Source organism: Bufo gargarizans, chromosome 1 (assembly GCF_014858855.1).
Source record: "Bufo gargarizans isolate SCDJY-AF-19 chromosome 1, ASM1485885v1, whole genome shotgun sequence".
Classification (NCBI taxonomy): domain Eukaryota; kingdom Metazoa; phylum Chordata; class Amphibia; order Anura; family Bufonidae; genus Bufo; species Bufo gargarizans.
Genome location: NC_058080.1, coordinates 458,388,626 through 458,410,203, shown reverse-complemented (window position 1 = coordinate 458,410,203; position 21,578 = coordinate 458,388,626). Strand labels below are relative to the sequence as shown.

The 21,578-nt window shown below is 45.6% G+C and overlaps 1 protein-coding gene across 1 annotated transcript in view; it reads left to right on the top strand.

Annotated features, from left to right (window-relative positions):
• The window catches only part of TRPM3 (transient receptor potential cation channel subfamily M member 3), a 532,037-nt gene that overhangs the window by 422,565 nt on the left and 87,894 nt on the right, over positions 1-21,578 (top strand). Inside the window, exon 20 of the mRNA XM_044287287.1 lies at positions 348-476. Within this exon, the coding sequence (XP_044143222.1) occupies positions 348-476 (129 nt within the window). The remainder of the gene's footprint in view (positions 1-347; positions 477-21,578) is intronic.

The following is a 21,578-nucleotide window of genomic DNA, read 5'->3' as shown; positions in this document are numbered from 1 at the left end:
AATGTTGGTTCCCAATCATTGCCCGCGCTCTTAGCTTGTGTAAAGCTACTTGGGTCTCTATAAACACACATTGCTGGGGTGGCACTGAGGCACGAAAGGGGGCATGGTCTACAATAACAGTGATGTTGTCTGAGAAAAACGTGTGAATTTTCAAAACAATATTTGGCATTGAGCTTTGCGTTCCACACTCTCGGACCTCCCTGGGCTGCTTCAAAAAAGCTCCATCCATACTCTTTCTCATCATAGTCATGGGAGTGAGGAGGTACAGGGGACTGTCTAAATAATTTTCACATGAAATTTGTGTGAATGACATCACATCTAATACTGTTGTGTTTTTGTGTATTCAGATTGCTTACATGGGCTACCTTATGCTCTTCAACTATATTGTTCTGGTAAAAATGGACCGGTGGCCTTCAACACAAGAGTGGATTGTCATCTCATATATATTCACCCTGGGAATAGAAAAAGTGAGAGAGGTAATGTACACCGCTAAAAGAGGACTTTTCTGAATTTCTAGCTATGGAGCAGGGGTGGACATACCACCTATGCAGAAGATGCAGCTGCACAGGAGCCCCAAGGACAGGAAGGGATGACCTACTATGCCATAGTAGTACTAGGCAGCAGAAGCTAACTGAACAAGAGTATATGGACATGATTGTCTAGACAGCTGGCACAAATGTAAAGATTTACAAAGGGACATGGCTTTATCATCTAATGGCTGTGGTTTACCTGACTCAAGAATTTTTTTTTATTGCAGCAGTAAAGGACTTTACCAGAATATAGCAAATTGAAGTAAGAGACCTGGTAAATGTGATTGATTAATATGTAGCTTAAGGCACACTGAATCTGGACCCATTCATTTCTATGGGGCTGTGCACATGAGCTGTGATATTCACGCATCACTTATGCGTTGCGTGAAAATCGCAGCATGCTCTATATTGTGCGTTTATCACGCAACGCAGGCCCCATAGAAGTGAATGGGGCTGAGGGAAAATCGCAAGCATCCGCAAGCAAGTGCGGATGCGGTGCGATTTTCACGCATGGTTGCTAGGTGACAGTCTATTCACTGTATTATTTTCCCTTATAACATGGTTATAAGGGAAAATAATAGCATTCTGAATACAGAATGCTTAGTAGGTGGTCAATTGAGGGTTAAAAAAATAAATAAAATTAACTCACCTTCTCCTCTTGATCGCGTAGCTGCCGGTCTCTTCTTTAATGATGAGCTGCCTGCTAAATGACCTGTGGTGACGTCAGCTCACATGCTCCAATCACATGGTCCATCACCAAATGACCTGTGGTGACGTCAGATCACATGGTCCAATCACATGATCCATCACCGTGGAGATGGACCATGTGATTGGAGCATGTGATCTGACGTCACCACAGGTCATTTAGCCGGCAGCTCATCATTAAAGAAGTAAGAAGAGACCGGCAGCTACGCGATCAAAAGGAGAAGGTGAGTTAATTTTTATTTTAGTTTTTTTAACCCTCAATTGACCACCTACTAAGCATTCTGTATTCAGAATGCTATTATTTTCCCTTATAACCATGTTATAAGGGAAAATAATAACATCTACACAACACCGAACCCAAACCTGAACTTCTGTGAAGAAGTTCGGGTCTGGGTAACACAGACAGTTTTTTATCACGTGCGTGCAAAACACATTGCACCCGCGCGATAAAAACTGAACATCGGAACGCAATCGCAGTCAAAACTGACTGCAATTGCGTACCTACTCGCGCGGGTTTGCCGCAATAGACCGGGATGCATCTGGACCTAACTGGTCCTTTTACAACCTTGTACCCTGCTGTTCGCCTAACATTAAGGGCTCCCCAGTCACCTCCAGGCAGGAGACCATAAAAATCCAGGGAGTACCCCAAGGGGAAGAAGGGTTGTGCTCTTCCATTCACTGCTGTGCCCCTCAGTTCACTGACATACCGTATTATAACAACATCTTAAAGGGTTATTCCATCTGGGCATTTATAGTTATTTTTGGAACTCCCATAGAAGTGAATTGAGAGCTGCACATGCTCACCCATCTCTCCACTCACTGTGGCCACACGATAAGGCCTGTTCTCCCCTGATATGCCATAAAGATCCAGATCAGAATAACCTATTAAGCAGTTTGAAGTACCAAAATTGTATGTGTTTTGACCCAAAGTATATTCATTTATTCATCCATTTTGTAATGATTTATCCAAAAGGCCTTGTACACACATAGGTACAGATATACTAATGTGTTTGTGGCAAAAAAAAATCTGTTCAAAAATGTTGTGCAAAATGGCGTAATTTGGCTCATCTATAACTTTTTCTCGACATGCTGAACACAGGGTGGGGCTTAGCAGGCAGGGCCTAAGATGTGCCTCTTGCCCCAAAATTTTGTCGCAATTCCGGCTTAAAAGTCTGTCTCAAAGTAAGCCAACCAATAATTGATAAAAGGTCAGAGAAAACTGTCTTTTCTGGCACCAGATTTACCATATAGCCACTGTTGTGTCCAGTGCAAGTCTAGGCAGCCTGTTTAAAGCTTACGCCATCTTTAGAACCTGGGCCATAGTGGGAAATTTATCATTCCCTTTATTCCTCTTTTTGTCGTAGAAAAGTAAAAAATCCACTTTTCAATGCATTTGCTTTTCTAGTCATGCATCTGCATTTTACGCTGCCCCCGCCAAGTCTACAAATAGCGGCCATTGGCCTCAGCTAATTTATTATTATTTACGCCACAAAGTGAGAGTAAAGTATGACTGAAATCTATGCTTTGAGCTGCTGTAAATTTCATAACGTACAAAGACTGGCAGAGGACACATGTGTGGCGAAAATAACCTCGCCACTGGGTTTTGGAGGGGCCTGTTTGCCAGCCTCTTGCCTCAGGATTATGGCCCATATACTAACTTTGAAGGAAAAGGTAGACCGGCCGCACAGCCTAAATCTGTGGAACTGTTTTGGGCAGGAAAGCCATGCTTGCGGTCGGTCAAATATGACTTCCATGGAATTTGGGAACCCCTGCTCGGATCTGGGTGATTTTTTATATATTGTTTGCCCAGATCGGAGCTATCCATTGATGTATAAATTATGGGCATATGTGGGGTTTTGAGGTGTTTTCTGTGTTTTGGGAAAAATGTGTGTTTTCTGCCTGTGAGTGATTAAGTTATCCCATTATGTTTGGTAATTGTATCACAGGCAGAGCCTATTGTGCTTTGTTAATTGTGTTTGGTAATTGTATCACAGGCAATGTATTTTGTTGATTGCGTCACAGACAGAGAGGGGTGGTTGCTGGGAAGGTTTCAATACTGTAAATGCATGTGATTGGCTAATGTATAAACTATCGCAGTCTTCCACAATGTCCCCAGGGGGAGTGTACCTTGCTGGAAGACCTGCATGTAGCCCCATTAAAGAGTTCCTGTTTTACCCTCAACATAGAGCCTCGTCTCATGTGTGTGGGGGGGGGGGAGGCTGTATCTACACTGGGGATCACTATACACTGCATACTCCCCTGGCTATAATCACTGAGCTCTTTTTAGAGCTTGTTCCTACATCGCTCTCTGAAGGAAGAGAGATTCACCCACTGGAGCCTTGTCGTAGGTCCAGGGTGGGTAGGAGACGACGAGACCCCAACCAAGCTGCGACGGTTCGTGGGGTCTGCAGTGCTTACAGTGTCAAGTGGAGAGCTTGGAGCCCTCGGGAAGCACTAGGAGCATCCATCAACAGAGGTACCCAGTCGGGGTGCCAGGAGATCCGTTACATTGGTGGAAAGCAGTGGGATGGCGTCCTAGTGAGAGGAGAAGCAGCTCAGAGACACCGTTTGGGATTTACAAAATTGAGGGCAACGCTTGTCCCTGTACAGCGCCCCTGGCTACAGCAGTATGAAACCAGTTTGTTCCCGAATAGCGTTCAACTATGAGGAGGAGGATGACCCGGACTGGAGGGATGCAGTCTGGAAAGACATCTGGCACGAGGCCCTGGAAGACGCGCAGCATCCCAGTGAGGAGCAGCGGTTGCAGATGCGAGTGGCCTAGCGAATGCTCCTTCTGGGAGACCAACCCCTGGATGAGTAGGTGACAGAACTCGAGAGGCTGGTATGGAAGGAGCTTTGGCTAGACGCCGCCTACCAGGCACTCTGGTGGTACTTGATTTGGCACTCCCCCCGGATGGCTGAGAACGACAGACCTGAGGGTGAGGATTACAATGGCTCTGGCCTGTTGTTTGAGGCCTTTGCAGAACCAGAGTTTGGAGATGCTGGAGAGTCCCGGTTCTGGGATATCTATGACTACAGGAAGGGTATGCATGATTGGGCTACAGCGAGAGAGGGGAGACAAGACCTGGCATCTCTAGTGACAATGGAGTGGGAGCTGGAGCAGGATTACCAATACTTCCTCAGCTCAATTTGGCCCCAATATACACTGCCACAGAGCTGGGTGGCAGTCCCAGACCTACCACCCTACAGCTGGGAAGACCCGACTGAAGTATCCCCTGCTTTAGTACCAGATGTGGAGGTAGGCGACCTCATAGACTGGGACTGGGGGGGAAACCCATATGGCAGGTGGATATGGGACTGAGGTCTCTCCACCGGCCCTACAGGGATGCTGGGCGGTCAGCCCAGATCCCCAACGGCAGACAGAGTTTCAGGGAGTAGGGACAGTTGGTCCTGCTCCCCAGCAGCAGTATGTTTTGCAGGGTGAGGAGAGCATCGTCTCCATTCCCCAGCGGCAGTGTACCTTACAGGGAGAGGAGACAACCGGTCTCTCTCCCCAACCACAGGGGGACAGCACCCCTAACTCCAATGGTGCAGATGGGTCCGCGGTCTCTCCACCAGACCTACAGGGATGCTGGACGGCCGATACAGATCCCCAACCAACCCCGCAGGAATGCCAGGAGTAGGAGGTAAGCGATCCCTCCTCTCCACGGGCAATCCGCAACAAGGTCCTGGGGGTAGGATTCCCTGACCCCTTCCCAGTGGAAGAGCTGGCATCTGGACAGAGCGCAGTTGGCCTCTTCCCTCCCCTATCCTTTTGTCCAGGGCCTGACTCCCCACAGGCTACCCCAGTGGAAGAGCTGGCATCTGGGCAGAGCGCAGTCGGCCTCTGCCCTCCCCTATCCTCTTGTCCAGAGCCTGACTCCCCACAGGCTACCCCATTGGAAGAGATGGCATCTGGGCAGAGCGCAGTCAGCCTCTGCCATCCCCTATCCTCTTGTCCAGAGCCTGGCTCCCCACAGGCTACCCCAGTGAAAGAGCTGGCATCTGGGCAGAGTACCGCTGATCCCTGCCCACAAAGCAACCTCCACTCCCAGCCAGAGAGCGACACAGAGACCGGGAGTACCAGTTACCAACACAACCTTGGTGGACTCACTGGACAGAGACAGGCTACTCAATTCAACAGGTCCAGTATTTGGTTGTGGGTGGGGTGCCAGACTAACTCAGGTACCAACCGGCGTGAGTTCAGGTATCTGGTTAGTCTTCCCTGGGAGGGGGAGATGTGTGGCCAAAAACCCTTGCCACTGGTTTTGGAGGGGCCTGTTTGCCAGCCTCTTGCCTCAGGATTATGGCCCATATACTAACTTTGAAGGAGAAGATAGACCGGCTGCACAGCCTAAATCTGTGGAACTGTTTTGGGCAGGAAAGCCATGCTTGCGGTCGGTCAAATATGACTTCCATGGAATTTGGGAACCCCTGCTCGGATCTGGGTGATTTTTTTAGATGTTCGCCCAGATCAGAGCTATCCATGGATGTATACATTATGGGGATATGTGGGGTTTTGAGGTGTTTTCTGTGTTTTGGGAAAAATTGTGAGTGAGTGATTAAGTTATCCCATTATGTTTGGTAATTGTATCACAGGCAGAGCCTATTGTGTTTTGTTAATTGTGTTTGGTAATTGTATCACAGGCAATGCCCATTGTATTTTGTTGATTGCATCACAGACAATGCCCATTGTATTTTGTTCATTGCGTCACAGACAGAGGGGGTGGTTGCTGGGAAGGTTTCAATACTGTAAATGCATGTAATTGGCTAATGTATAAACTGTCGCAATCTTCCAGAAGGTCCCCAGGGGGAGTGTACCTTGCTGGAAGATCTGCATAAAAGGCTGACATGTAGCCCCATTAAAGATTTCCTGTTTTACCCTCAACATAGAGCCTCGTCTCATGTGTGGGGGGGAAGGCTGTATCTACATTGGGGATTGCTATACTGTATACTCCCCTCGCTATAATCACTGAGCTCTTTTAAGAGCTTGTTCCTACATCGCTCTCTGAAGCAAGAGAGGTTCACCCACTGGAGCCTGGAGCCTTGTCGTAGGTCCAGGGTGGGTAGGAAACGACGAGACCCCAACCAAGCTGCGGCGGTTCGTGGGGTCTGCAGTCCTTACGGTGTCAAGTGGAGTGCTTGGAGCCCTCGGGAAGTACTAGGAGCATCCATCAACGGAGGTACCCAGTCGGGGTGCCAGGAGATCCGTTACAGCATATCATTTATGACGAGGCCTTATCCTCGTCATAAATTAAATGCCTCCTCCAACAGTGCAGGCCTTATCAAGGTCATAGGCACATGCTGACCTTAATAAATCAGGGCCATAGAGTTTTTGTTGCAGAATTTTAGTTGCAAAATCCAAGCTGCAAAGCTGCAACAAAGTATAATACAATATATAATGTACATTCACTTACATTTAAAAAAAAAAAGAATAATTTTGCAGCGGATTCTAGACATGTAGCCAATTTATAAATCGGCAATGTACCCTAACCTGCTGCTGAATTTAAAGGTGGATTTAATCTACAGGGTGAAATCTATGGATAATTCCACACCAGAATCCACATATAACGCATGCATTTTTCATCATGGATTTCGGTATAGATTTCTATGCCAATGTTGCATGCAACGGTTTAGGTCCAATCAATACCGGCATTTATGCTGGAAAGTGGCTGGATCACTGCATTATAGTCAATGGGGATCTGGTTATAAATTGTAGGATCCGGCAATGCTGGATGCGGAGAAATGAAGATGCCCATGAAGAATACGTATGTGTGGTCCATGTATCAGTTTTTTGCTGTCCATGTGTCATCTGTGTTTCATGGACACTGTGCAGCTGAAAAATTGTTTTCAAAGCATCTCTTCCTAATGACTCGTGAATCACGGATAGCATCCGTGTTCCATCTGTGGTTTTTATGAGCTCATAGACTATAATGGCTGTGATAGATCTGTGAAACACGGACCGTGGTAAAAAAAACTGATGTGAGAATACAAACATTAAAATTAATGGGGACGTGTGCTGTCCGTGGAGAACAAGTACAGCACACGTCCATAGAACACTGACCTGTGAATGGGGCTTTAGACAGTGTTATATTTAAGTGATAGGTGAACCCAGCCTAATAGTTGACTGTGAATTATGGGTTCCTTAATTAAACCCTCCAGCCCCATCCTTTGTGCAGCAGAGAATGACTAACAGCAGGTGTCATTGGGAGAGTACTACAAGTGTAAAGCTATATTTTATCCACCTTATTATGGTTTCAATCAAAGGTTTCACAAAATACATGAACAGTGTCCTGCAGTCACAAGCTCAGAGTCTCTGATGTCCATTTATCTCAAATATCTCAAGATTTTATATAGCAGCTTTAATAAAGAACATCAGAAAAGTATATTCATCAATTCTGATGGTCATTTCACTGTTCTGACAACATACTGTATTTATTGTGATGAACATTTTTTTGTATTTGCCTTACTGGCAATGAAGTCTAACAATTCAGGCCTGATGTTCTGATCCACATGTTTCGACATACTTCTTTGGCATTTACCATTAATCTGTAAGACAGTGAATCTACAGTCGTGACCAAAAGTTTTGAGAATGACACAAATATTAGTTTTCACAAAGTTTGCTGCTAAACTGCTTTTAGATCTTTGTTTCAGTTGTTTCTGTGATGTAGTGAAATATAATTACACGCACTTCATACGTTTCAAAGGCTTTTATCGACAATTACATGACATTTATGCAAAGAGTCAGTATTTGCAGTGTTGGCCCTTCTTTTTCAGGACCTCTGTAATTCGACTGGGCATGCTCTCAATCAACTTCTGGGCCAATTCCTGACTGATAGCATCCCATTCTTTCATAATCACTTCTTGGAGTTTGTCAGAATTAGTGGGTTTTTGTTTGTCCACCCGCCTCTTGAGGATTGACCACAAGTTCTCAATGGGATTAAGATCTGGGGAGTTTCCAGGCCATGGACCAAAAATGTCAACGTTTTGGTCCCCGAGCCACTTAGTTATCACTTTTGCCTTATGGCACGGTGCTCCATCGTGCTGGAAAATGCATTGTTCTTCACCAAACTGTTGTTGGATTGTTGGAAGAAGTTGCTGTTGGAGGGTGTTTTGGTACCATTCTTTATTCATGGCTGTGTTTTGGGGAAAAATTGTGAGTGAGCCCACTCCCTTGGATGAGAAGCAACCCCACACATGAATGGTCTCAGGATGCTTTACTGTTGGCATGACACAGGACTGATGGTAGCGCTCACCTTTTTTTTCTCCGGACAAGCCTTTTTCCTGATGCCCCAAACAATCGGAAAGAGGCTTCATCGGAGAATATGATTTTGCCCCAGTCCTCAGCAGTCCATTCACCATATTTTCTGCAGAAGATCAATATGTCCCTGATGTTTTTTTTGGAGAGAAGCGGCTTCTTTGCTGCCCTTCTTGACACCAGGTCATCTTCCAAAAGTCTTCGCCTCACTGTGCGTGCAGATGCACTCACACCTGCAATGATGGCTGCACGCGTTTCTTTGCAGGTCACCATGATTAACAATGGAAGAACAATGACTTCAAGCATCACCCTCCTTTTAACAGGTCAAGTCTGCCATTTTAACCCAATTAGCCTGACATAATTATCTCCAGCCTTGTGCTTGTCAACATTCTCACCTGAGTTAACAAGACGATTACTGAAATGATCTTAGCAGGTCCTTTAATGACAGCAATGAAATGCAGTGGAAAGTTTTTTTTGGGGATTAAGTTAATTTTCATGGCAAAGAAGGACTATGCAATTCATCTGATCACTCTTCATAACATTCTGGAGTATATGCAAATTGCTGTTATAAAAACTTAAGCAGCAACTTTTCCAATTTCCAATATTTATGTAATTCTCAAAACTTTTGGCCACGACTGTACATTATTTACTCACCTATCTACATTACTGGGAAAAAAAATCATCTTTGCAATCAATGACATCAGCTTTAGGGCTCATGCACACAACCGTTGCTTGGCCGTGGCCATGTTGCGGCCCGCATATGGTGGGTCCGCAATACACGGGCAACAGCAATGTGCATCCCGCATCACGAATCGCAGACCCATTCTCTTTAATGGGTCAGCAATCCGGGAGATGTGGAGTGGAGGCATGGATCTGAACCCCACGGAAGCACTACGGAGTGCTTCCATGGGTCTACTGTACGTGCCTCTGCATCGCAAAAAAGTAGCGCATGCAGTGCGGACCGTAGGATGCGGATCGCGGAGCCCTTACGTTCGTGGGCATGAGCCCTTAGTGTGTGACTAGGTTGAAAAGGTTGTCCCATTACAAGAACCTGTAGCCTGTCAGTCAGATTCCTGCTGATCAAACCCTTTTCTCAATTCCAGTGCTGGTGAACCTTTTAGAGACCGAGTGCCCAAACTGCAACCCAAAACAAACTTAATTATGGCAAAGTGTCAACACGGCAATTTACCATGAATACCAGTATAGTATATCTTCCATGTACTTTATCAGTTCGCTATAATAGCCTGCCTACAGTCAGTGCGCTGCCTGTGCTGTTCATAGCGCGCCCTGCGCTGATGAATGGCACGAAAAGTCTAAGGCACATTGGTACAACATAGACATTTTTCAGGGCGTGGGTGCCCAAAAAAAGGGCTCTGAGTGCCACCTCTGGCAACCTTGCCATAGGTTTGCCACCACTGTCCTTTTCTATATACACTTATAAACCCTTTAAACAAAAGTGTTTTATTGTATTGTTTAATGCTGCATTGTTCAAACCTAATTTAGTTTGAATCGCTAAGTGGATATTTTATATCAATTCTGCATAGTAAATTAGTAAATCCAGTTTTGCTTTGCCTTTATCATTGTTTGAAATCAACCTGGAAACTGACAGTTTTCAGACTGACCACTAGGGGGCTCCAAAATATCACAATGATTCTGTAGACGCTTTGCCAATAAAGAAGCTTCATGGCCAGAATATGTTCACAATCAAATATCATATCCATATGGGCGTAATGAAGATGTCAATGAAAAGTAGATTTTGTATGCAAGTTGGATCTGTTTTGTCTGCGACTGCATTCAGTGTTTCCGTTGTTACCATCCGGAATGTATCTGTCTAGCACTTTTCATACACCTGAAGAAAAACTGCAACCATTAGTGAAAAGCGGACTGCATTCGGATGCCGTCTGTGTGCTGACTCATTGAACTTGAATGGACCAGTCCTGTGTTAAAAACAGACGAAGATAGAACATGATGAGATTTTTCCCCAATGGACAGATGATCAGTGAAAAATAATACTCTTGTATATAAACCATTGAAATTAATGAGTTTGAGAGAGAGAGAGAAATAGAGACAAATTAATAATAATACAAAAATAGTCCTAGATGACCACAAAGAATCATACACAAATTTTCAGGCCTACTGGAGCCCTTTCTGGTAAAATCCATTCAGACACAATTCGAATCAGTCAACTGATTCTGCAGAAATGAACCCAAATTGAATTTTCTGTGATTCGCTCATCTCTACATATCACATCTTCACCAGCAACACCATGAAATTCAGCCCCAGGTCACTATTCTTTATCTACCAACCTTACGGTTGGCAGTACACAGTGGGCAGGGGCTCTGGAATCTGTAATACCAAAAATGCATCTGTTCATTGACCCAGAGAATGCATTTCCACTGCTCCAGAGTGCAGTGGCAGTATAATTGGTATTTTATACCATTGCAGTTAAAGAGGTTTTCCGGGATTTTTATACTGATGACCTATTCTCAGGATAGGTTATCAGTATCTGATCAGTGGGGGTCCGACACCCAGGAACTCCATTTATCAGCTGTTTGAGAAGGCACTGGCGCTCCAGTGAACGCTGAGGTCTTCTCACAGCTTCTCCTAGGACAGTCACAACACGTTCATCAGTCAAGTAGCCTAAGAGAAGCTCAGCCCCATTGAAGTGGACAGGGCTGAGAGCAATACCAAGCACAGCCGTTAAACAATGTAAGGTGCTGTTCTTGGGAAGCTGCAAGAAGGCCGCTGCACACACAGGAGCGCCAGTGCTTTCTCAAACAGCTGATCGGCGGGGGTCCCGGGTGTTACACCCCCACCGATCAGACACTGATGATGACCTATTCTGAGAATAGATCATCAGTATCAAAATCCCAGCACCAATGATGGTCTGGTCTTGGTTGCAGTGCATCTACAGGGCCCACCAGAAAAATTCATTTTAGGGGCCCACTATACAGCGGCATGAAAATACAACCTGCTCATGTAGCAGCAGGCAGCAATAAGGTGCTCAAAATGATAGATTGTGGGGGTCCCTACAACAATTTCAAGAAGGCGGGGTCCAGGGGAAAGAGGATACTGGTTGGCCTCCCTCTGTACCTAGAAGTCAGCTTAGTCAGTGTCTATAATAATACCCTGCTTACAGGGGCGGACTGGGAACTTAACCTCTTCCCGACACATGATGTGATAGTACATCATGGCACCAGATGACTTGCCGCATTTTGATGTACTATTACGTCATGGTGATCGGGTGGGCTCTATCAGGGACTGCCGGGCCCCTGTTGTATCTGCCAGCATCGTTGTAAAAGCCGATGCCGGTGGATTAACCACTTCTATGTCATGGTCAGCGCTGATCGCGGCTTAGAAAGTATTTGCGGCGGGTGAGGGAGCCCATGGGGTACCCGCGCTGCTATGTTGGGGATCCAATGGATGAGAAGGCAGCCCGATGCCTTGCAGAGGCTGCCCAATGCCTTGAACGGCATCGGGACCTGCCTTCTACGGGGGCCGAGGAGATCCAGACCCAGGCTGGGTCTCCTAGGCAACCTGTTAGTGCATTACTCTGTGTAATACACTAACAGGCAATGCATTACAATACAGATGTATTGTAATGCATTGCAGAGGGGATCAGACCCCCGAAAAGTTGAAGTCCCAGAATGGGACAGAAATAAAGTTTAAAAAAACCTCTAAAAAGTGTTTTAATAAGAAAAAGTTTCAAGTAAAAAAATAAATAAAGCTCCTTTCCCCTGATTTTATAATAAAAAATATAAGAAAAAAAAATTGAAAAAACACACATATTAGTTATCGCTATGTCCGCAATGACCGGCTCTATAAATATATGACATGATCCACCCCATCTGATAAACACAGTATAAAAAATAATAATTGTGTCACCTTACATCACAAAAAGTGCAACACCAAGCGATAAAAAAGGCATATACCCCCCAAAATAACCAATAAAACCGTCACCTCAAAAAATGAGACCCTACATAAGACAATCGCCCAAAAAATGATATGCGGTATTGCCGCATATAACAACCAGCTCTAAAAAAAAATTCACATGACCTAACCCTTCAGGTGAACACCGTAAAAAGATTTTTTTTTTAAAAAAGAGTACCAAAAAAAGCTATTTTTTGTCACCTTACATCACAAAAATTGCAACACCAAGTGATCAAAGAAGCGTATGCCCCCCCCCCCCAAAATAGTACAAATCAAACCGTCACCTCATCCCTCAAAAAATAATACCCTAGACAATCGCCCAAAACATAAAAAAAAAACTATGACTCTCAGACTATGGAGTGTAGACATATTAGGAATCGCCGCATCTGTAACAAAAGCCATTTTTTGTCACCTAACATCACAAAAAGTGCAACACCAAGCGATCAAAAAGGAGTATGCCCCCCAAAACAGTACCAATCATATAATCACCTCATCCCGCAAAAAAATTAGACCCTACCTAAGAAAAACGGTCAAAAAATAAAAAAGCTATGGCTCTCAGACTATGGAGACACTAAAACATCATTTTTTTGTTTCAAAAATGCTATTATTGTGTAAAAAATAAATAAGAAAAAGTGTCCATATTACCGTATTTTTCACCGTATAAGACGCACTTTTTCTTCCCCCAAAATGGGGGAGAAATGCCCCTGCGTCTTATACGGCGAATGCAGTCAGTTTTACATCGCTGGCAGCGATGTAAAGCGAGCGAGGACTCGGGGAGGGACTGGGAGGAGGAGCTGGGGCCGGCAATAGCGGCGGGGCGGTGCAGTCACTGTACTAAAGGCCCGCCCCGCCGCTCCGGTGTACTAATAAAATGTCATATTCAATTAATGGTTATTAAATATGCCCCTTTATGCCTAATAGTACCTTAAATCCTAAGCGCATCCGTACAATGCAGGCCGGGCGGGCGGGCGGCAGCGTAACTCCCTGATGTCACGTGCCTGCGCCGCCTACTTTATGAATGAAGCAGGCGGCGCAGGCAAGTGACGTCAGTGAGTGACGCGCCGCGCCGGCTGCCCGGCCTGCCGGCATTGTACTGAAGCGCTGAGGATTTAAGGTACTTTTAGGAATAAAGAGGCATATTTAATAACTATTAATTGAATAAGACATATTATATTAGTATACTGGAGCGGCGGGGGATCTGTGGATGGCACAGTTATGGGCTGGGAGGGTCTGTGGATGACACATGTATAACAGTGCCATCCACAGATCCCCCCCTGTAACAGTGCCATCCACAGATCCCCCCTGTAACAGTGCCAGCCACAGATCCCCCTGTAACAGTGAAAGCCACAGATCCCCCCATAACAGTGTCTGTCATCCACAGTTCCCCCATAACAGTGTCCGTCATCCACAGTTCCCCCATAACAGTGTCCGTCATCCACAGATCCCCCCATAACAGTGTCAGTCATCCACAGATCCCCCCCATAACAGTGTCCGTCATCTACAGATCCCCCCATAACAGTGTCCGTCATCCACAGATCCCCCCATAACAGTGTCCGTAATCCACAGATCCCCCCATAACAGTGTCCGTCATCCACAGATCCCCCCATAACAGTGTCCGTCATCCACAGATCCCCAGTAATAGTGCCATCCACAGACCACCTAGTTCCAAACCCACCAAACCCACAGCACACCTTTTGGTTAAAAATATTTTTTTTCTTATTTTCCTCCCCAAAACCTAGGTGCGTCTTATACGCCGGTGCGTCTTATACGGCGAAAAATACGGTAAGTATTGCCACATCCATAACCACCTGCTCTATAAAAATATCACAGGACCTAACCCAGCTATAAAAATAAATAAATAAAAACTGTGGCAAAACAACCAATTTATTGGTCACCTTGCACCATAAAGCGTAATAATGAATGATCAAAAAATCATATGCACCCAAAAATGGTACCAAAAATAACGTCAAATCTTCCTGCAAAAAACGAGCCGCTGTACAAGACGATTGGCAGAAAATAAATAAATATGGCGTTCAAAAATGCTTTATTATGTAAAACTGAAACAAACAAAGTAGACATATTTGATATCATTGCGTCCATAACAGCCTGCTCTATAAAAATAGAACATGATCTTACCTGTCGGATGAACATTGTAAAAACCAAAAAATAAAAGCGGTACCAAAACAGCCATTTTTGGTTACCTTGCCTCACAAAAGACGTAATATAGAGCGATTAAAAATCATATGTACCCCATAATAATACCAACAAAACTGTCACCTTATCCTTTAGTTTCCAAAATGGGGTCACTTTTGGATTGTTTATTCTGTAGGGTGCATCTTGGGGGGCTTCAAATATGACATTGTGTCTAAAAACTAGTCCAGAAAAATCTGCCTTTCAAAAACAAAACAGCGTTCCTTTTCTTCTCTGCCCTGCCATGTGCCCTTACATCGGTTTACCACCACATGTGTGTAAACCGCAGAATCAAGGTAATAAATATTAGGTTTGTTTGGCTGTTAACCCTTGATATGTTAAAGAAAAAAAATGGATTAAAATGGAAAATCTGCCCAAAAAGTGACATTTAGAAATGTTATCACCATTTTCCTTTAATTCTTGTGGAACACCTAAAGGGTTAGCAAAGTTTGTAAAATCAGTTTTGAGTAACTTGAGGGGTAACGTTTATAAAATGGGGTCATTTATGGGTGGTTTCTACTATGAGAGCCCCTCAAAGTGACTTCAGACCTGAACTGGTCCTTAAAAAGTGGGTTTTGGAAATTTTCTTAAACATTTTAAGAATTTAATCTAAAATTCTGAGCCTTTTAACATCCTAAAAAAATAAAATGACATTTACAAAATGATGCCAACATAAAGTAGACATATGGGAAATGTAAATTAATAAATATTTTATGAGGTATCACTTTCTGTTTTAAAAGCAGAGAAATATAAATTTTTTAAATTGCGATTTTTTTCAAAATATTGGGTACATTTGGGATTTTTTCATAAATAAAGGTGAAATATATTGATTGAGATTTATGACTGTCATGAAGTACAATGTGTCATGAGAAAACAATCTCAGAATTGTTCGGATAAGTAAAAGTGTTCCAAAGTTATTACCACATAAAGTGACACATGTCAGATTTGCAAAAAATGACCTGGACAGGAGGGTGAAAACTGGCCCGGGGTAGAAGGGGTTAAAGTGGCCCAGGCAAAAAAAAAAAAATCTAAAAAAAAATCTAAAAAAAAAACTAAAGGTGGCTCCAAGTTGTAAGTGAGTCCTAACTGAACTGACAGAAGGAGGGGCAATACAAGTAGGCAGGGACAACAGAGGTAGGCAGGACCAGCAATACCAAAGTGCAGCACAAAATACCACCTCAGCAAAACTAAATACCACAGTGCACCACAAAGTACTTTCCTATCACCATACTGAGACAATTCAGGAGGGCACCTGCAACTGCTGGTACAACGTTCGACAGCAGCAAAGGGTCCCTTTAAGAAAGGTACGTGACACCAGTTGCAGTGAAGCAATAATGGGACAGAGTCCCTTTAAGAAATATCGTTTGTGGTTGGTCGTACCCAGGCGTAGGAATGGCTGAGTGGTATAGGGTGGCCTGCAATGTCCCTTACTGTTTTGTATGTGTGACAGTGCTCCTACCTGCATATGCTGGGCTCCAGGCGTTGTCTTCCAAAGCAGCAAATAATGGGTAGTTGCATCGTGGAATGAAGAAGAGTCGAGACCTTGTGATGAAGTTCAATAACAGCTTAAGGCTAGTTCCACACTAGCGGCAAGGAACTCCGTCAGGCTGTTCGGGCGGGGGAACAGCCTGTCAGATCCGTCCTGCCGCTAGTGCACACGTGCCCCCGGACTACCGCTCTGGCCCCATTGACTATAATGGGGGCGGGGCGGAATTCCCGGCAGAAGCAAGGCAGCGCATGCTGAGAGGCGGCTTGAATAAAAGTACGACATGTACTGTCGTACTTTTATTCCGGCCACCTCTCGGCATACGCTGCCGTGCTGCCTCCGAAAAGTACAACAAAACTCCTTTATGCTGTACTTCACCTTGTAGTCTGGTTTGTCACTAGATTTGTCCAGGGAAAACTCCTCCTGGCTTCTGAGTCTTCAAGCTGTGGCCTCTATGTCCAACAGAGCTGAAAGTGCTCTAGCTGGCATTCCTTTGCTTGGCTGGGACACGTCCAGCAGGGACGTGCGTCTGGTGCACACCCTTCCCCTAGCTGGGGGTCTACTAGACTGACCTCTAGCTAACTAGCCTGCGCCCCTCCTTAGAGGGAGAGTTAGAATGCAAAGAAGGGTTCCATTCTCTGCCATGCTTGCTGCCACCTACTGGTGAACCAGGTAAATTACATTATAACATAACAGTTTCAAAATAGGAAATGCACCGTGTTTGGACCTGGAATAAATACATATGATGACATGAGGTTAACCAATAAAGACAGTAGCGAGGTGCAAAGGTGGTAATGCCACTCTGGCATAAGTACCTGATGCTTCTAGCATTAATTAATGCTGAGAGCATCAGATCTTTATGTACTTGGCCAGTGGCCATGAGGAGGGCTTGGGTGGTCCTATGAGCATCAATTTCCCTGTTGGGTATATGGTAGTTTGTTAAATAATCTACCCGGCTTTTATATGGATATAGGCTGTTGAGATGTTGTGTTGTGGCCCACCTTTGTCAGGAGCCACCAGTGGATTCACCAGTTCCCCTTTGGGCCAGTCCAAGCCTGTGTGCATGTAATGGGCCGACCAGCAGCAGTGTCACACCTGTATATGTTCAGCTTCTGCACTGATTGATAGGAGAGCCTGCAGTGACAATCCTGCTGTGAAAAGTATGTTTTTGCATCAATGAGAAGCCGCTTATGAGAGATTAATGTATGCACAAGTATTATTCTCACTGACAGAAATATGGGAAGCCAGAAACTAACTACAATCCAGATTTACAACTTGAAAAAAATTATTGGTTTAGTTTGACATCTACAAATCACGAGACAGAAAGTGTACAACTAGGCCCTAAACTAAAGCAAATGTAAGGGCCCACCCCACTCTAGATGAATTCTCCGCACTAATCTTAGCTTCTTTGTTCTGAAAGCTGTCAGATAGTAAAATGGACATATACAGTACATCAAGCATTTTTACTGATCCTGTCCATATTAATGGAATCCACCAATAATTCTCCATCACCTGAAGTCTCCTGACAGATAAACCAAGGGTCAGTCAGGCTGGAATTTATAGAGGACCTGTCCCCACTCCTGACATGTCAGTTTTACTGAACCATCTTATTCCCCATGCAAAAACAATTGGAGCATCTATTTACTGTTCCTCAGTTATTGCTACTAGAAGTTTATTGATGAATCTGCAACTGAATGTTATCAGTTTGGGGGGGGGGGGGGGTGACAATCAGGGATGTCAGTGTCAGCCTGTGCAGGGACACTCCTCCCCCAGTGGTAAGCAGCAATAACTGAGGAGTGGAACAACCTACAGTTAAAAGTAAAGATGCTACAAAATTGTTATTACATGGGAAATTGAAGTAGATACTAAGACATGTCGGGGGAGGTGACAGGTCCTCTTTATGTAATTGGATACTCTGTTTCCCTGGTAGATAAGCAGTGCCAGTAATGCCCTGTTCACATTGTGCTAAAACCTTCGATCAAACATACAGTATGTCAGGAGTATTTCCTAACACAGAAGTCAGCATATGTCATCCATAGGATCCTGTATAGTAGACCACACCACATGAGTTTGTTATGTTATTCCATATAGTAAAAAAATTGTCCGTCTTCTTATCTTCCTGTCTTCTCTTCCTTTCTCCAGCAGGAGACAGATCGTCACAAGTGACGTCACCACTAGAGTTGAGCGAACACCTGGATGTTCGGGTTCGAGAAGTTCGGCCGAACTTCCCGGAAATGTTCCGGTTCGGGATCCAAACCCGATCCGAACTTCGTCCCGAACCCCATTGAAGTCAATGGGGACCCAAACTTTTTGGTACTAAAAAGGCTGTAAAACAGCCCAGGAAAGGGCTAGAGGGCTGCAAAAGGCAGCAACATGTAGGTAAATCCCCTGCAAACAAATGTGGATAGGGAAATGAATTAAAATAAAAATTAAATAAATAAAAATTAACCAAAATCAATTGGAGAGAGGTCCCATAGCAGAGAATCTGGCTTCACGTCACCCACCAATGGAACAGTCCATTCTCAGATATTTAGGCCCCGGCACCCAGGCAGAGGAGAGAGGTCCCGTAACAGAGAATCTGTCTTCATGTCAGCAGAGAATCAGTCTGCATGTCATAGCAGAGAATCAGGCTTCACGTCAGCCACCACTGCAACAGTCCATTGTCATAAATTTAGGCCCAGCACCCAGGCAGAGGAGAGAGGTCCCGTAACAGACAATCTGGCTTCATGTCAGCAGAGAATCAGTCTTCATGTCATAGCAGAGAATCAGGCTTCACGTCAGCCACCACTGCAACAGTCCATTGTCATAAATTTAGGCCCAGCACCCAGGCAGAGGAGAGAGGTCCCGTAACAGACAATCTGGCTTCATGTCAGCAGAGAATCAGTCTTCATGTCATAGCAGAGAATCAGGCTTCACGTCAGCCACCACTGCAACAGTCCATTGTCATAAATTTAGGCCCAGCACCCAGGCAGAGGAGAGAGGTCCCGTAACAGACAATCTGGCTTCATGTCAGCAGAGAATCAGTCTTCATGTCATAGCAGAGAATCAGGCTTCACGTCAGCCACCACTGCAACAGTCCATTGTCATAAATTTAGGCCCAGCACCCAGGCAGAGGAGAGAGGTCCCGTAACAGACAATCTGGATTCATGTCAGCAGAGAATCAGTCTTCATATCATAGCAGAGAATCAGGCTTCACGTCACCCACCACTGTAAGAGTCCATTTTCATAAATTTAGGCCCAGCACCCAGGCAGAGGAGAGAGGTCCCGTAACAGACAATCTGGCTGCATGTCAGCAGAGAATCAGTCTTCATATCATAGCAGAGAATCAGGCTTCACGTCAGCCACCAATGCAACAGTCCATTGTCAGATATTTAGGCCCAGCACCCAGGCAGAGGAGAGAGGTCCCGTAACAGACAATCAGGCTTCACGTCACCCACCACTGTAAGAGTAGCAGAGAATCAGGCTTCACGTCAGCCACCACTGCAACAGTCCATTGTCATAAATTTAGGCCCAGCACCCAGGCAGAGGAGAGAGGTCCCGTAACAGACAATCTGGATTCATGTCAGCAGAGAATCAGTCTTCATATCATAGCAGAGAATCAGGCTTCACGTCACCCACCACTGTAAGAGTCCATTTTCATAAATTTAGGCCCAGCACCCAGGCAGAGGAGAGAGGTCCCGTAACAGACAATCTGGCTGCATGTCAGCAGAGAATCAGTCTTCATATCATAGCAGAGAATCAGGCTTCACGTCAGCGACCAATGCAACAGTCCATTGTCAGATATTTAGGCCCAGCACCCAGGCAGAGGAGAGAGGTCCCGTAACAGACAATCAGGCTTCACGTCAGCCACCCAACATTGGAACAGTCCATTGGCATATATTTAGGCCCGACACCCAGACAGAGGAGAGGTTCATTCAAATTTGGGTAGCCTCGCAATATAATGGTAAAATGAAAATAAAAATAGGATTGAATGAGGAAGTGCCCTGGAGTACAATAATATATGGTTAAGGGGAGGTAGTTAATGTCTAATCTGGACAAGGGACGGACAGGTCCTGTGGGATCCATGCCTGGTTCATTTTTATGAACGTCAGCTTGTCCACATTGGCTGTAGACAGGTGGCTGCGTTTGTCTGTAATGACACCCCCTGCCGTGCTGAATACACGTTCAGACAAAACGCTGGCCGCCGGGCAGGCCAGCACCTCCAAGGCATAAAAGGCTAGCTCTGGCCACGTGGACAATTTAGAGACCCAGTAGTTGAATGGGGCCGAACCATCAGTCAGTACGTGGAGGGGTGTGCACACGTACTGTTCCACCATGTTAGTGAAATGTTGCCTCCTGCTAACACGTTGTGTATCAGGTGGTGGTGCAGTTAGCTGTGGCGTGTTGACAAAACTTTTCCACATCTCTGCCATGCTAACCCTGCCCTCAGAGGAGCTGGCCGTGACACAGCTGCCTTGGCGACCTCTTGCTCCTCCTCTGCCTTGGCCTTGGGCTTCCACTTGTTCCCCTGTGACATTTGGGAATTCTCTCAGTAGCGCGTCTACCAACGTGCGCTTGTACTCGCGCATCTTCCTATCACGCTCCAGTGCAGGAAGTAAGGTGGGCACATTGTCTTTGTAGCGTGGATCCAGCAGGGTGGCAACCTAGTAGTCCGCACACGTTAAAATGTGGGCAACTCTGCTGTCGTTGCGCAGGCACTGCAGCATGTAGTCGCTCATGTGTGCCAGGCTGCCCAGGGGTAAGGACAAGCTGTCCTCTGTGGGAGGCGTATCGTCATCGTCCTGCCTTTCCCCCCAGCCACGCACCAGTGATGGACCCGAGCTGCATTGGGTGCCACCTCGCTGTGACCATGCTTCATCCTCATCCTCCTCCACCTCCTCCTCATCCTCGTCCTCCTCGTCCTCCAGTAGTGGGCCCTGGCTGGCCACATTTGTACCTGGCCTCTGCTGTTGCCAAAAACCTCCCTCTGAGTCACTTCGAAGAGACTGGCCTGAAAGTACTAAAAATGACCCCTCTTCCTCCTCCTCCTCCTCCTCCTCCTCCTCCTCCTGGGCCACCTCCTCTTCCATCATCGCCCTAAGTGTTTTCTCAAGGAGACATAGAACTGGTATTGTAACGCTGATAACGGTGTCATCGCCACTGGCCATGTTGGTGGAGTACTTGAAACAGCGCAACAGGGCACACAGGTCTCGCATGGAGGCCCAGTCATTGGTGGTGAAGTGGTGCTGTTCTGTAGTGCGACTGACCCGTGCGTGCTGCAGCTGAAACTCCACTATGGCCTGCTGCTGCTCGCACAGTCTGTCCAGCATAAGCAAGGTGGAGTTCCACCTGGTGGGCACGTCGCATATGAGGCGGTGAGCGGGAAGGCCGAAGTTTTGCTGTAGCGCAGACAGGCGAGCAGCAGCAGGATGTGAACGCCGGAAGCGCGAACAGACGGCCCGCACTTTATGCAGCAGCTCTGACATGTCGGGGTAGTTGT